At 56.4% G+C, this 15,539-nt stretch overlaps 1 protein-coding gene across 2 annotated transcripts; it reads left to right on the top strand.

Annotated features, from left to right (window-relative positions):
* The first annotated feature begins 201 nt into the window (after window positions 1-201).
* On the top strand, window positions 202-15,260 carry LOC132085268 (antigen peptide transporter 2-like). 2 transcript variants are annotated; one of them, XM_059490637.1, is made up of 12 exons: window positions 202-265; window positions 1,708-2,264; window positions 3,838-3,946; window positions 4,024-4,154; window positions 5,034-5,239; window positions 6,543-6,740; window positions 8,281-8,409; window positions 8,490-8,678; window positions 10,504-10,677; window positions 12,311-12,470; window positions 13,694-13,821; window positions 14,502-15,260. In XM_059490637.1, exons 2-12 carry the CDS (start codon window positions 1,763-1,765, stop codon window positions 14,748-14,750), a joined length of 2,175 nt encoding a protein of 724 aa, XP_059346620.1. In that variant the 5' UTR covers window positions 202-265; window positions 1,708-1,762; the 3' UTR covers window positions 14,751-15,260. The 2 variants fall into 2 exon arrangements, with proteins under 2 accessions (XP_059346620.1, XP_059346621.1); XM_059490638.1 differs by lacking the exon at window positions 202-265 and adding an exon at window positions 1,079-1,087.
* The last annotated feature ends 279 nt before the right edge of the window (window positions 15,261-15,539 follow it).

The raw sequence follows: 15,539 nt of genomic DNA, 5'->3' as shown, positions 1-15,539 counted from the left end.
GAATGGCGGTGGCATCATCGGTTGCCAGGCAGAGCGGGACGGAGCGGGTTGAGAGGAGAAGGAGGCGATGCCAGGAGGGGGCGGGGTCTGGGCGGGAGGAGGCGGAGTCTGGGCGGGGTCTGGGCGGGAGGAGGCGGGGTCTGGGCGGGGTCTGGGCGGGGTCTGGGCGGGAGGGGGCGGGGTCTGGGCGGGAGGGGGCGGGGCCTCGAAAGGGAAACCTTAACGGCGCTTTTGGGAGCGGAACTGGGAGCCCTGGTGTGGACTGGTGAGCTCAGGGGGCTGAACTGGGAGCACTGGTGTGGACTGGTGAGCTCAGGGGGCTGAACTGGGAGCACTGGTGTGGACTGGTGAGCACCCCAGGCTGAACTGGGAGCACTGGTGTGGACGTGTTGAGTACCCCAGGCTGAACTGGGAACTCTGGAGTGGACTGGTGAGCCCAGGGGGCTAAACTGGGAGCACTGTTGTCTAGACTGGGAGCACTGGTGTGGACTGGTGAGCTTAGGGGGCTGAACTGGGAGCACTGGTGTGGACTGGGGAGCGGAGAGGGCTGGACTGGGAGCACTGGTGTGGACTGGTGAGCTTAGGGGGCTGAACTGGGAGCACTGGTGTGGACTGGTGAATGCTCCAAGCTGGACTGGAAACATTGATATGGACTGGGGAGCGCCCCAGGCTGGACTGGGAGCACTGGTGTGGACTGGGGAGCGCCCCAGGCTGGACTGGGAGCACTGGTGTGGACTGGGGAGCGCCCCAGGCTGGACTGGGAGCACTGGTGTGGACTGGGGAGCGCCCTAGGCTGGACTGGGAGCACTGGTGTGGACTGGTGAGCACCTCAAGCTGAACTGGGAGCACTGGTGTGGACTGGTGAGTGCCAAGAGCTGGACTGGGAGCACTGGTGTGGACTGGTGAGCTCAGGGGGCTGCACTGGGAGCACCATAGTCTCGACTGGGAGCACCATAATCTAGACTGGGAGCACTGGTGTGGACTGGGGAGCGCCCCAGACTGGACTGGAAACATTGATAGGGACTGGGGATCACTGGTGTGGACTGGTGAGCATCGCAGGCTGAACTGGGAGCACTGGTGTGGACTGGTGAGTGCCTCAAACTGGACTGGGGAGCGCCCCAAGCTGAACTGGAAGCACTGGTGTGAACTGCTAAGCTCAGGGGGCTGGACTGGGAGCACTGGTGTGGACTGGGGAGCGCCTTAGGCTAAACTGGGGGCACTGGTGTGGACTGGTGAGCTGAGAGGGCTGCACTGGGAGCACTGGTGTGCACAGGGGAGCATCCCAGGCTGGACTGGGAGCACTGGTGTGGACTGCTGAGCTCAGGGGGCTGAACTGGAGCACCATAGTCTAGACTGGGAGCACTGGTGTGGACTGGTGAGTGCCCCCAGCTGAACTGGGAGCACTAGCGTGCACAGGGAAGCACCCCAGGCTGGACTGGGAGCACTGGTGTGAACTGGTCAGTGCCCCAGGCTGACCTGGGAGCACTGATGTGGACTGGTGAGTGCCTCAAGCTGGACTGGGAGCACTGGTGTGGACTGGTGAGTGCCTTGTCTGGACTGGGGGCTGCTCCAGGCTGGACTGGGAGCACTGGTATGGACTGCTGAGCTCAGGGGGCCAGACTGGGAGCACTGTAGTCTAGACTGGGAGCACTGGTGTGCACAGGGGCGCGCCCCAGTCCTAACTGGTTTTAACTGGTGCCTCCACAGGCTGTTGCTCATTCCTGGGAGCCCCACAGGGAGCACTGTCCGTACCGGTCCCGCCATGGCGCTGCCACCCGCCGCTCTCCTGCCCGCTGTGCTGCTGGTGGCCGACGCCCTGGCACTGGTGTTCCTGGCGCCGCTGGTGCCGCTGCTGGCGCCGCTGGGCGCGCCGGGCGTGTGGCTCGAGGCCGCCCTGCGCTTGCCCATCCTGGCCGCGGCCACCCGGCTGCCGTTCCCTCGCCGTCCCTCCGGAGCCACCGCGGCCGCCGTCACGGCCGCCGCCACCCCCGCGGTGTTCGGAACCTTCCGGAGCCTCCTGGGGCTGCTCGGGGCCGGCCCGGGGCTGTTGGCGGCCGCGGCGCCCGCCTGGCTCGGGGTCACCCACGCCGCTGCCGCCCTGGCCGTGCTGGCCTGGGCCGCGCCCCCGACCCCCGGCAGCGTCGCCGAGACCCCCGGAGGCGTCCCCAAGGCTCCCGGCAGCGTCCGGCGCGCTCTGGCGCTGACCTGGGAACAGCGGAACGTCCTTGGAGCTGCCGTGCTCTGCCTCGTGCTGGCCGTCGTTGGTGGGTGACCATCCTGGTTCGGGGCAAGTTTGGGAGAAAATCTCCAAAGGGGCCCCTCCAGAAAGAATACCCACACGGTCCCTCCCCACAAATGGCTGCTCAGTCAGTAGGGCGTGACATGCTTAATCTCAGGGTCAGGGGTTCAAGCCCCACGTTGGGCGCCAAAATTTGTCCTGGTTTAGGGCAAATTTGGGAGAAAATCTCCAAAGGGGGCAAAACAAAGCCACACGGCCCCTCCCCACAAATGGCTGCTCAGTCAGTAGAGCATGAGATGCTTAATCTCAGGGTCAGGGGTTCAAGCACCACGTTGGGCACCAAAATTTGTCCTGGTTTAGGGCAAATTTGGGAGAAAATCTCCAAAGGGGCCCCTCCAGAAAGCAAACCCACACAGCCCCGCCCCAAACCAGTTCAGGAAGGATTCCTTGGAGAGAAGTGGAAAGAACCTGTTTATTTAACAGGCACAGCACCCCCAGCACACAAAATGAACAACACCAGGTGACAACACTCTGAAAAAGATGACAAATTGAGAAAGTCTCTCTCTTGGGGTGGTCGCTCTGTTATCAGTCCCTCCGGTTCTAGGGCAGCTGCTGCAGCCACAAGGTGCAAACTCTCGGTGTTCCCAGGTGCCAGTCTGGAGCAGGTTTGAGTGGTTACAAAAAAAGGAAAGGAGAAACAGTCCAGGGAAAAATTCAGACTGCTTAGCTAAAGTAACTAATGAGCAGAAGCAAAAAGCAGAAGCAGGAGCAAAGCAAAAAGCAAAAGCAGCACCATGTACTGCCCTGTCTCTGTGTCCCGCCAGCCGTGGGGGAGCGGCTGATAACAAAACCAAAACAAAACTTCGCTCTTCAGAGCCAGTCTTGATAATATCCATAATATAAGACAATATCCAGCATAAACAGAACACGTGAATGGGGATACAAGCATCACAGCATCACCCTAGGACATTGACATGTGGTGACAGGCTCTGACACCCCAAATTTGGGCTCTGCAGCCCCAAATTGGGAACCCCCCCAACTTGGGATACCCTCCCATAATTGAATGCTGGTGCCTAAAAATTGAGTGCTGAGCCCCTAAATAGGCGATGACCACCCTAAAACTGAGTGGTGACCCTCCTAAATTGTGAGTTGACCCCTTCGGTTGGGTGCTGACCCTGCCAAAATGAGGTGCTGACATTCCAAATTGGGTTCTGACCCTGCAGACTTGGCTGTTGGTCCCCCAAAATTGGGTGCTGACCATCAAACTTAGGGTCTGATGCCCAAAAATGGATGTTGGCCTCTAAGGCCTGGGATCTTAAGGTCCTGATCTCCTATGTTTAGGTTCTGACCCGTAAAATTGTGTGCTGAACCCTCCCAAAATTGGTACTGACACTTTAAATTGGGTGTAAGATCCCTAAATTTGTCACCAAACCCCCAAAATTGGGCCCTGACCTCTCTAAGTTGTCTCCTGCCCAAATCGTGTCCCGCATTTCCAAAATTAGATCCCCGCTCCCCAGACCGGGTCCCACCCCCCACAAATCAGGGTCCCCCTGTGTCAGTGGTCACACCGGTGGTGACGCAGCCTCGGTGACACCCAGGGGAGATGGCGGGGCCCTACGCCACCGGGAAGGTGCTGGATGCCATCGGGAGTGGGGACGGAGTCACCGCCGGAGCTGTCGGGATGGTGGCGGCTGCTGGAGCCACAAGGTGGGTGGCAGCGTTCCCAGGGCCTGTCCCCGTGTCCCCAAGGTCCCCGATGTCACCGTGTCCCCGCGTCCCCACAGTGTGCTGTTTTCTGGCTGCCGGGGCTCTCTCTTCATGCTGTTGATGGCGCGTCTCCGTCAGAGCTTGAGCCTGCGGCTCTTTTCCCACCTGGTGCACCAAGACCTGGACTTCTTCCAGGGAACACCGGCAGGTAACGGGGCACAGCCCAGCCCCATCCCACCCAACCCATCCCACCTGTCCCATCCCATCCCAATTATTGTGTTACCCCAGTTCCATCCCCACCATCCCAGCTCCCAGTCCCCATCCCATCCTATCCCATCTGTCTGTTATCCCATCCCACCACTCCATCCCCATCATTCCCATTCCCACCATCCCATCCCATCCCACCACTCCATCCCCATCATTCCCATTCCCACCATCCCATCCCACCATCTCCATTCCCACCCTGACCATCTCCCCTCTCCCATCCCATTCCACCTTGACCAGCTCCATACTCATTCCCATCATCCCCTCTCCCCTGTCCCACCCCATTCCACCCTGTCCATCTCCATACCCATTCCCATCACCCCATCCCACCATCCCATCTCCCCTGTCCCACCCCATTCCACCCTGACCATCTCAATTCTCACCATCCCATCACTCCATCCCACCATCTCCATTCCCACCATCCCATCTCCCCTGTCCCACCCCATTCCACCCTGTCCATCTCCACACCCATTCCCACCATCCCATCTCCCCTGTCCCACCCCATTCCACCCTGACCATCTCAATTCTCACCATCCCATCACTCCATCCCACCATCTCCATTCCCACCATCCCATCTTCCCTGTCCCATCCCACCCACCCTGTCCATCTCCACACCCATTCCCACCATCCCATCCCACCACCTCCGTTCCCACCATCCCATCTCCCCTGTCCCATCATATTCCACCCTCACCACCTCCACACCCATTCCCATCACCCCATCCCACCGTTCCCCATCCCATCATTCCCATCCCAAATGGGATCATCCAGGATGGGATCATGGTCTCACCCACCACGATCCCAAACCTCTTTTCCCACCCTGCAGCTGAGCTCCTGGCCCAGTTTTCCATGGAAGTGCCACGGGTGTGCACGGCGGTGCCGAGTGGAGCCAACCAGCTGCTGCGGAGCCTGGTGATGGCCCTGGTGGTGGGGGGGTTCATGGTGGGACTGGCACCGGGGCTGGCAGTGCTGGCACTGCTGGAGGTGCCCCTTGGAATCGCCACGCGCCGCATCCAGAGCACCCGCAAACAGGTCAGGAGGGGGAGGGGGGCAGAGGTGGGATAAGGGGGTGGGAATGGTGGGGCTGGGATGGGGGCTAGGGGGATTGGATGGCATGGCATGGCATGGCATGGCATGGCATGGCATGGCATGGCATGGCATGGCATGGCATGGCATGGGGTCCGGTGGGATCAATGGGATGAGATGGGATCAATGGGATCAATGGGAATGGGATGGGATGGGATGGGATGGGATGGGATGGGATCAATGGGATCAATGGGATCAATGGGATCAATGGGATCAATGGGATGGAGTCGATGGGATCAATGGGATGGGATCAATGGGATCAATGGGATCAATGGGATGGGATGGAGTCGATGGGATCAATGGGATGGGATCAATGGGATTGATGGGATGGGATGGGATGGGATGGGATGGGATGGGATGGGATGGGATGGGATGGGGTGGGATGGGGTGGGATTGATGGAATGGGATGGGATGGGATGGGATCAGTGGGATCAATGGGATCAATGGGATGGGATGGAATCGATGGGATCAATGGGATGGGATCAATGGGATCAATGGGATCAATGGGATGGGATCAATGGGATCAATGGGATCAATGGGATGGGATCGATGGGATGGGATGGGATGGGATTGGTGGGATCAATGGGACGGGATGGGATCGGTGGGATCAATGGGATGGGACGGGATGGGATGTGATCAATGGGATCGATGGGATTGATGGGATGGGATGGGATACAGAATGGAAAGGAGGACGATGGAGATGGAAATGGTGGGATGAAAGGGGATAAAGACCAGGGGAATGGGATGGTGGGGATGGGATGGGATGGGATGGGATGGGATGGGTCGGGATGGGTCGGGATGGGAAGGAGAATGGAAAGGAGGATGATGGAGGTGGAATAGTGGGATGAAAGAGGATAAAGACCAGGGAAGCAGGATGGTGGGGATGGAATGGAGAATGGAAAAGACGATGATGGAGGTGGAAATGGTGGGATGAAGGGGATAAAGACCAGGGGAATGGGATGGTGGGAGTGCTGACATGGGGATGGAACGAAATGGTGGAGATGGGAATGGTGTGGATGGGAAGAGAAGGATGAGATAAGGTGGGATGGTGGGGACGGGATGAGACTGTGGGGATGGGGATGGTGGGATTAGGACCGGGAGAATGGATGGGAATGGTGAGGGTGAGAGGGAAGGGCATGGGATGTTGGGAGTGCAGTAGTGGGGATGTAGTGGGTTTGGTGGGACGGGATGTGGATGGTGGGCCAGGAAGGTGACCTGGGAAAGTTGGAGATCCCCATTGCTGCCACAGGCCCTTCAGCGATCCATGCTGGAAGCTTCCGCCCGCACAGCCGCCGGGGTGCAGGAATCTGTTGCTGCCATCGAGGCCATCCGAATGTTTTCGGCGGAGGAGGAGGAGGAGGAGCAGCACAGATGTAACCTGGCCAAGCAGCTGAGGCTGAAGGAGCAGATAGAGCTGGAGGAGGCAATCTTCCTCCTCGTCGAAAGGGTCAGGGGGGACTGGGAATGGGAACAGCAGGGAATGGGGATGCCGGGATCAGGGATGGGGACACTGGGAATGGGGACACTGGGACCAGGAATGGGAAACCAGCGGCTGAGATGGGGCCACTTAGAGCAGAATGGGGACACCAGGAATGAGGACATCAGAACAGGGACACTGGGAATGGGGGTACTGGGAATGGGGACACTGGGACCAGGAATGGGAAACCAGCAGCTGAGATGGGGCCACTCAGAGCAGAATGGGGACACCAGGAATGGGGACAACAGAACAGGGACATTGGGGTCAGGAACAGGCATGGCAGGAATGGGAATGGTGACATTGGAAACAGGATGGGGACACCGGTATAAAGGTTGGGAACATCAGTGGGGTGGTGTTTGCGGGTCCCCAGGACGAGGGAAGAGACGAAAATCTTGACTCCGTGTTTCAGAAGGCTTGATTTATTATTTTATTATATATATTATATGACAAGAAAATTATATGCTAAAACTGTACTAAAGAAAGAGAAAGGAGACATTAGAAAGCTAGAAAGGAATGAAAGGCTGATTTATTATTTTATTATATATATTATATTAAAAGAAAATTATATACTAAAACTGTACTAAAGAATGAGAAAGGAGACATTAGAAAGCTAGGAAGGAATGAATAATAAAATCTTGTGACTGACCAGAGTCCGACACAGCTGCAGCTGTGATTGGTCTTCAATTAAAAACAACCACATGAGACCAATCAAGGATGCACCTGCTGCATTCCACAGCAGCAGATCATTATTGTTTACATTTCGTGTCTGAGGCCTCTGAGCTTCTCAGGAGAAAAATCCTGGTGAAAAGATCTTTCAGAAAATATGTCTGTGACACATCAGGATCAGGAATGGGGACATCAAGAGTGAGAGGGGGACACCAGAACTGGAATGAGGACAGCAGGAATAGGGATAAAGACAAAGAGATAAAGGAGTGGGATGGGGGCAGGTGGAATGGGGACATCAGGAGTGGATTGGGGGCAGATGGAATGGGGGCACCAGGAGTGGGTTGGAATGGGGGCAGATGGAATGGGGGCACCAGGAGTGGGTTGGAATGGGGGCAGATGGAATGGGGGCACCAGAAATGGGTTGGAATGGGGGCAGATGGAATGGGGACACCAGGAGTGGGCTGGGGACAGATGGAATGGGGACACCAGGAGTGGGTTGGGGGCACCAGGAGTGGGATGAGGGCAGATGGAATGGGGACACCAGGAGTGGGATGGGGACGGATGGAATGGGGACACCAGGAGTGGGTTGGGGACAGATGGACTGGGGACACCAGGAATGGGTTGGAAGGGGAGCAGATGGACTGGGGACACCAGGTGTAGGTTGGGGACAGATGGAATGGGGACACCAGAAATGGGTTGGAATGGGAGCCGATGGATTGAGGACACCAGGAGTGGGTTGGGGACACCAGGAGTGGGTTGGGGGCAGATGGAATGGGGACACCAGCAGTGGGCTGGGGACACCAGAAGCGGGTTGGGGGCAGCAGTGTCCCTGTCCCACCCACAGGTGATCGAACTGGCCATCCGGGTCATGGTGCTCTTCAGGAGCCACCAGCAGCTCCGTGACGGATCCATCACTCCCGGGGTCCTCGTCACCTTCCTGCTGTACCAGGACAGAGTTGGCAGCCATGTCCAGGTGATACCATGGAATGCACGTGTCTGTCCATCCGTCCGTGCTTCTGTCCACCCCAGTGCCACCCCCTCCCTTCTCCCCAGGTGCTGCTCTACGGCTTCAACGAATTCCTGACCAACGCAGCTGCCGGACAGAGGATCTGGGAATACCTGGATCGGAAACCCGCAGGGAATGTCGGGGGCACGCGGGAGCCCCCCGAGCTTCAGGGCCACGTCACTTTCCAGAAGGTCTCCTTCACATATCCCGGGAATCCAGAGCGCCCTGTGCTGAAGGTGGGTCTGGAGGCAGGTGGGGCTTCCCAGGGGTGGGAATTCTGGCATCACCTGCTCTCACGATCCGTCCTTACGAACGGGTTCGTGGTGGTTCGTGGGTTGATCTCAGGGTGCAAAAAACACCGACACGGCACAGAGGGTTGCAGTGATAATCAGAACAAATGTACCTTTATTGAATAACCACAACAAAGTGCGTTAGAGAGAAATTGGGGAAAAAGGAAAAAGAGGGAGGAAGAGAAAGGAAGGTACAAAACTACCAACGTAGAACAGTGAAGTCCTTCAATGTCCACCCAATGGAGTTCACCAGGTCACATCTCGGGAGGTCTCAGGGTTGCAGTTTATCCAAACTCTTATTATACTCTTTTTTTTGATGGGGGGAATGGGTAAAACTTGAAACCGAATCAAAGGTAGTCTGTTGTATTTTTGGGGGAAAAAATGGTATTTAGAGAAGGGTACACACAGTCCATGTTCAGCAGTGGGCGAGAACCATTGTCTTCTTGGTCCACTGCTCGCACCTGCAACATCCATCTCGCTGTGGTCAGCTTGCCTCCCCCACACACCTCCCCCAGGTTGGGGGTCTCAGTCCCAGTCCTTGGGGGCCTTTTCACACAGGGATTTCATGTCTCGGTCTTTGCTGGAGAGGCTTCCTGCATCTCAGTCTGTCTGTCACAGCAGCTGTGAGACAAGTGAGGGGTTTTGTGTGGGGTCTTCTGTGGGGGAACCACCCAAAATTCAGCACAAGTCCAGCCAGGCCGAGAGGTGGGACAACTTCAAGGCCGTTGCTGCAAAAAGGGCAAGGTGCCCCCTTCTTCCTTTCGTTGGGTTCAGTGTAGCATACAGCAAACACACCTGTGAACAGTAGCTTAGCAATGCTCCTCAGGTGTCGGGGCCTTGTTGGGATGTGACTTGCTCCTTCAGAGCCAGAGATTTTACACAGTGGGGTGTGATGGTGTTCACAGGGGTCTCAGGATGAGGGAAGAGACGTAGATTTGACTGTGTTACAGAAGGCTTGATTTATTATTTTATTATATATTACATTTAAACTATACTAAAAGAACAGAAGAAAAAAGTTCTCATCAGAAGGCTGGGCTAAGAATAGAAAAGAATGAATCCACAAAAGTCTGTAGCTCACACAGAGAGAGAGCCAACTCTGCCATGATTAGCCATTAATTCCAACCATCTACATGAGACCAAGCACAGATCTACCTGTTGCATTCCACAGCAGCAGAAAATCAATGTTTACATTTTGTTCCTGAGGCCTCTCAGTGTCTCAGAAAAGAAAAATCCTAAAGAAAGATTTTTAATGAAAAGATGTCGGCGACAGTGTGTTGACGTTCAAACACAAATAATCACATAAGCTATTATATCTGGTGCTTTTTATTAAGAGCTCTGGGAATCGGGTATTACAACCCAAATCTGATTCCGACCATACATTCAAGATGAACGTGGTTTTATGCTCTGTCGTTATATAACGTTGATTTTAATTATTAAACTGATATTGTTCTATTGTATACATAGATTTCAGCCAAACATAGCCCCCTTAAATTTCCAACATAGTTTCTCATGATTCTTCTTATGATTATGTAATAATTATATTTAATTACCAAACAATCATCACATCTAACAACTGTATCTGTTATCATACTGCTTACGCAGGTGCAGTGATCTGAGAGAACACAAAGCCTGACATTTTCAAAGACTGTCTTTAACATTTCCCAGGGCTCCACTATCAAGTGGGCTCTTCTCTTCAGCGGTGCCCCAATGACGATGGTGAGGCAGATGAGGGACATTTCAGACAGACTCTCAAACCTGTCCCATCCGGCAGGACGTGAGCTTCCAGGTGCGCTCCGGGGAGGTGACGGCGCTGGCGGGGCCCAATGGCAGCGGGAAGAGCACGGCCGTGGCGCTGCTGGAGCGGCTGCGGGATCCCGGCAGCGGGACGGTGCTGCTGGACGGGATCCCGCTGCCAGAGTATGAGCACCGGTACCTGCACCGCAAGGTGGGACAGCAGAGACACTGGGAACGCTGGGCATGGAATGGGGAAAATGGGGACAGGGGTGTGGGGACACTGAAATGGAACTGGGACCGTGGGACAGCAGAGACACTGGGAACGCTGGGCGTGGAATGGGGAAAATGGGGACAGGGGTGTGGGAACACTGAAATGGAACTGGGACCGTGGGACAGCAGAGACACCGGGAACGCTGGACATGGAATAGGGAAAATGGGGACAGCGATGGGGACACTGAAATGGAACTGGGACCGTGGGACAGCAGAGACACTGGGAACGCTGGGCGTGGAATGGGGAAAATGGGGACAGCAATGGGGACACTGAAATGGAACTGGGACCGTGGGACAGCAGAGACACTGGGAACGCTGGGCTTGGAATGGGGAAAATGGGGACAGGGGTGTGGGGACACTGAAATGGAACTGGGACCGTGGGACAGCAGAGACACTGGGAACGCTGGGCGTGGAATGGGGAAAATGGGGACAGGGGTGTGGGGACACTGAAATGGAACTGGGACCGTGGAATGGGGAAAATGGGGACAGCGATGGGGACACTGAAATGGAACTGGGACCGCGGGACAGCAGAGACACCGGGAACGCTGGGCATGGAATGGGGAAAATGGGGACAGGGGTGTGGGAACACTGAAATGGAACTGGGACCGTGGGACAACAGAGACACTGGGAACGCTGGGCGTGGAATGGGGAAAATGGGGACAGCAATGGGGACACCGAAATGGAACTGGGACCGTGGGACAGCAGAGACACTGGGAACGCTGGGCGTGGAATGGGGAAAATGGGGACAGGGGTGTGGGGACACTGAAATGGAACTGGGACCGTGGAATGGGGAAAATGGGGACAGCGATGGGGACACTGAAATGGAACTGGGACCGTGGGACAGCAGAGACACTGGGAACACTGGGCATGGAATGGGGAAAATGGGGACAATTATGACGGTGTTCACACGGGTTTTTGGATGGGGGAAGAGATGAGGATTTGACTCCATGTTTCAGAAGGCTTGATTTATTATTTTATGATATATATTACGTTAAAACTATACTAAAAGAACAGAAGGAAGGATTTCACCAGAAGGCCGGCTAAGAGTAGAATAGGAGAGAATGATAACAAAGGTTTGTGGCTCAGGGTTCTCTGTCCGAGCCAGCTGGGCTGTGATTATCCATTAATTACAGACATCCAATATGGGCCAATCAAAGATCCACCCGTTGCATTCCACACATAATCAATGCTTACATTTTGTTCCTGAGGCCTCTCGGCTCCTCAGGAGGAAAAATCCTGAGGAAGGGATTTTCCATAAAAGATGTCTGCAACAAACAATGAAATGGAACTGGGACCACAGGAGCACGAGAGCAGAAATGGGGACACTGGGAAGAGCGATGGGGACACCAGGAATAGGATGGGGACAACAAGAAATGGGATAGGAACATTGGGAAATGGGATGGGAATGACAGGGATGGGGATGGGAAAAGTGGGAACTCAGGAGTGGGGACACAGATGGGGACAGTGGGATCAGGGATGGAGACCATGGGGACACCAAGGTGGGATGGGGTGATGGAACAGGGGTGGGGACACCAGGAGCCAAGACAGCATCACAGGGTTTGGTGCTGGTGCAGGTGGTGCTGGTGGAGCAGGACCCCATCCTGTTTTCTGGAACGATCCGTGAGAACATCCTGCTGGGGCTGGAGCACTGCAAAGAGTCAGAGCTGCGGGAGGCCGCCACTGCTGCTGGAGCCATGGAGTTCATCCAGGGGCTGGAGCAGGGCTGGGACACTGGTGAGAGCCAGGGGGATGGATGGGGCACCAAGAGGGCACATCCCCCTGATCCCATGGGATTGCTCACCACACAGGTCACTGATCCCACTGATCCCATGGGATTGCTCACACAGGTCACTGATCCCCCTGATCCCATGGGATTGCTCACACAGGTCACTGATCCCCCTGATCCCATGGGATTGCTCACACAGGTCACTGATCCCACTGATCCCATGGGATTGCTCACACAGCTCAGACCCCACTGATCCCATGGGATTGCTCACACAGCTCAGATCCCACTGATCCTATGGGATTGCTCACACAGCTCACATCCCACTGATCCCATGGGATTGCTCACACAGCTCACATCCCACTGATCCCATGGGATTGCTCACCACGCAGGTCAGAACCCACTGATCCCATGGGATTGCTCACACAGCTCAGACCCCACTGATCCCATGGGATTGCTCACACAGGTCAGAACCCACTGATCCCATGGGATTGCTCACCATGCAGGTCAGACCCCACTGATCCCATGGGATTGCTCACACAGCTCAGACCCCACTGATCCCATGGGATTGCTCACCATGCAGGTCAGATCCCACTGATCCCATGGGATTGCTCACACAGGTCAGGCCCCACTGATCCCATGGGATTGCTCACCACGCAGTTCAGACCCCACTGATCCCATGGGATTGCTCACACAGGTCACTGATCCCACTGATCCCATGGGATTGCTCACACAGCTCAGACCCCACTGATCCCATGGGATTGCTCACACAGGTCACATCCCACTGATCCCATGGGATTGCTCACCACGCAGGTCAAACCCCACTGATCCCATGGGATTGCTCACACAGCTCAGACCCCACTGATCCCATGGGATTGCTCACCATGCAGGTCAGAACCCACTGATCCCATGGGATTGCTCACCATGCAGGTCAGATCCCACTGGTCCCATGGGATTGCTCACACAGCTCAGACCCCACTGATCCCATGGGATTGCTCACACAGCTCAGACCCCACTGATCCCATGGGATTGCTCACACAGCTCAGACCCCACTGATCCCATGGGATTGCTCACACAGCTCAGACCCCACTGATCCCATGGGATTGCTCACACAGCTCAGACCCCACTGATCCCATGGGATTGCTCCCCCAGAGGTGGGGGAGCACAGGGGGTGGCAGAAGAGGGGAGAACTCCAGGGCTGCACCCCACTGATCCCCTGTGGTCGCTCCCGCAGAGGTGGGGGAGCGCGGGGGGCGGCTGGCGGCCGGGGAGCGGCGCCGCGTGGCCCTGGCCCGGGCTCTGCTCCGGCGTCCGGCCGTGCTCATCCTGGACGAGGCGCTGGATGATGGAGATGACGGAGCGGTGAGCGGGGTGGGGTGGAGGGGGTTGGTCTGGGTGGGGCTGCGGTTGGTGAAAATGGGGTGTGATGGGATGGCTGGAATGGGATGGAGAGATGGGGTGGTGGCAATAAGGGATAATGATTGGCATGGAGTGGGAATGATGTGATGAAGACAGGGATTGGATGGGGTGGTGTGGGTCATCGAGGTGGAGAAATAGGACAGGATAGTAGGGTCAGAATGGTGATAGAGACCGGGGTGTAGGATGGCAGGAAAGTAGAATGAAGGAATGAAGACAAGGAGATGTAATAGGGTGGGTTTGGAGGGGGTGGGAATGGAGGGGATAGGAATGCTGGGATGAGGACAGAGAGATGGAGTGCAATGGGAAGGGTTGGGGTGGTGGGAGGAGGATGGGATGGGACAGTGGGAATGGCGACGGTTTGGACAGGATGGCAGAGTGGGCATGGGGATGGGATGGAGAACAGGGAGGTGGGATGGTAAGAATAGGATGGGATTAGAGCAGGACTGAGAGTGGGGTGGGTTTGGTTGGTTGGGACTGGGTGGGATCAGGTGGGACAGGGTAGGACTGAGCTGGATGTGTTGGGATGAGCATTCTCTGAGCTGGATGGGTTGGGATGAGCGTTCTCTGAGCCGGATGGGTTGGCATGAGCCGGATGGGTTGGCATGAGCGTTCTCTGGCCCCAGGCACAGCGCTGGGTGCGCACCGGGCTGGCCCAGACCGTGCTGGTCGTGTCCCACCGGCCGCGGGTGCTGGACGGGGCCGATCGCCTGGTGCTGCTGGAGCGCGGGGCCGTGATGGAGACGGGAACACCAGCGGAGCTGCGGGAACGCCGCGGCGCCTACAGCCGCCTGCTCCTTGGAGGAGGCAGCACCGGGCAGCCCGAGGGCCCCGGGACGGGCAGCGAGCAGGGGGCTGCATCTGGCAGGGAATAAACGGGAATCAGCCCCAGCGTCCCCATTCCCGGTGGTTGTGTCCCCAGCCAGCTCCCGGTGTCCCCAGTCATGGTGTGCTGTGAATCCCTCATCCCCACATCCTCAGGATCCCAACCCCCCGTGTCCCCCATGTCCCCGCTGTGTCCCCTAGGCCTGCCCACTCCCTGGATGTGTCTGTGTCCCCTGTATCCACCATGTCCCCATGATCCCTGGTCCCCGTGTCTGCTCCTGGACATGGGACACAGGGTGGGAAATCAGTCCCAAGGAATGGATCTGGGCATGGGTGTCACGTCCTCATCTCACTCCTGCTGTGCCCACTCCAAGCTCCTGGTGTCCCCAGTCCCTTCCCAGTGTCCCTGTCCCCAGTGTCTTCATCCCAGTTCCCAATGTCCCCTTTTCTATTCCTCATTCCCTGAGAGGAAGTGCTGGGCACTGAAGGAGGGAACTGGGATTTATTGCCCAAACCAGGGTATTTTTACATTAGAAATAAAACATTTTGAATCACTGTAATTCCTGTGTTTGAAACATGGGAAAACAGGAAGCCAGCCTGTTGGGAAGGGCTGCTGTGTGATGAGTGGGAGCAGCAGGATGAGCTCTGCCAGCAATTTGTGGCTTTCTGCAGGGAGAGGGAAGGGGTTGGACCTGCACCATGGATCATTCAGCTGCTGATGAGAGTAAGAGTTGGTGTCACCCTGTCTCTGTCGCCATGGGTTGGATCTGACTGAAGAGCCCACAGAGAGCAAGGATCCCACCAGATCCTACTGCATCCCTTGTACCCCAATGCTGCTC

This window comes from Ammospiza nelsoni, chromosome 29, assembly GCF_027579445.1.
Source record: "Ammospiza nelsoni isolate bAmmNel1 chromosome 29, bAmmNel1.pri, whole genome shotgun sequence".
NCBI classification, from domain to species: domain Eukaryota; kingdom Metazoa; phylum Chordata; class Aves; order Passeriformes; family Passerellidae; genus Ammospiza; species Ammospiza nelsoni.
This window is presented reverse-complemented; position numbering and strand designations above follow the sequence as displayed.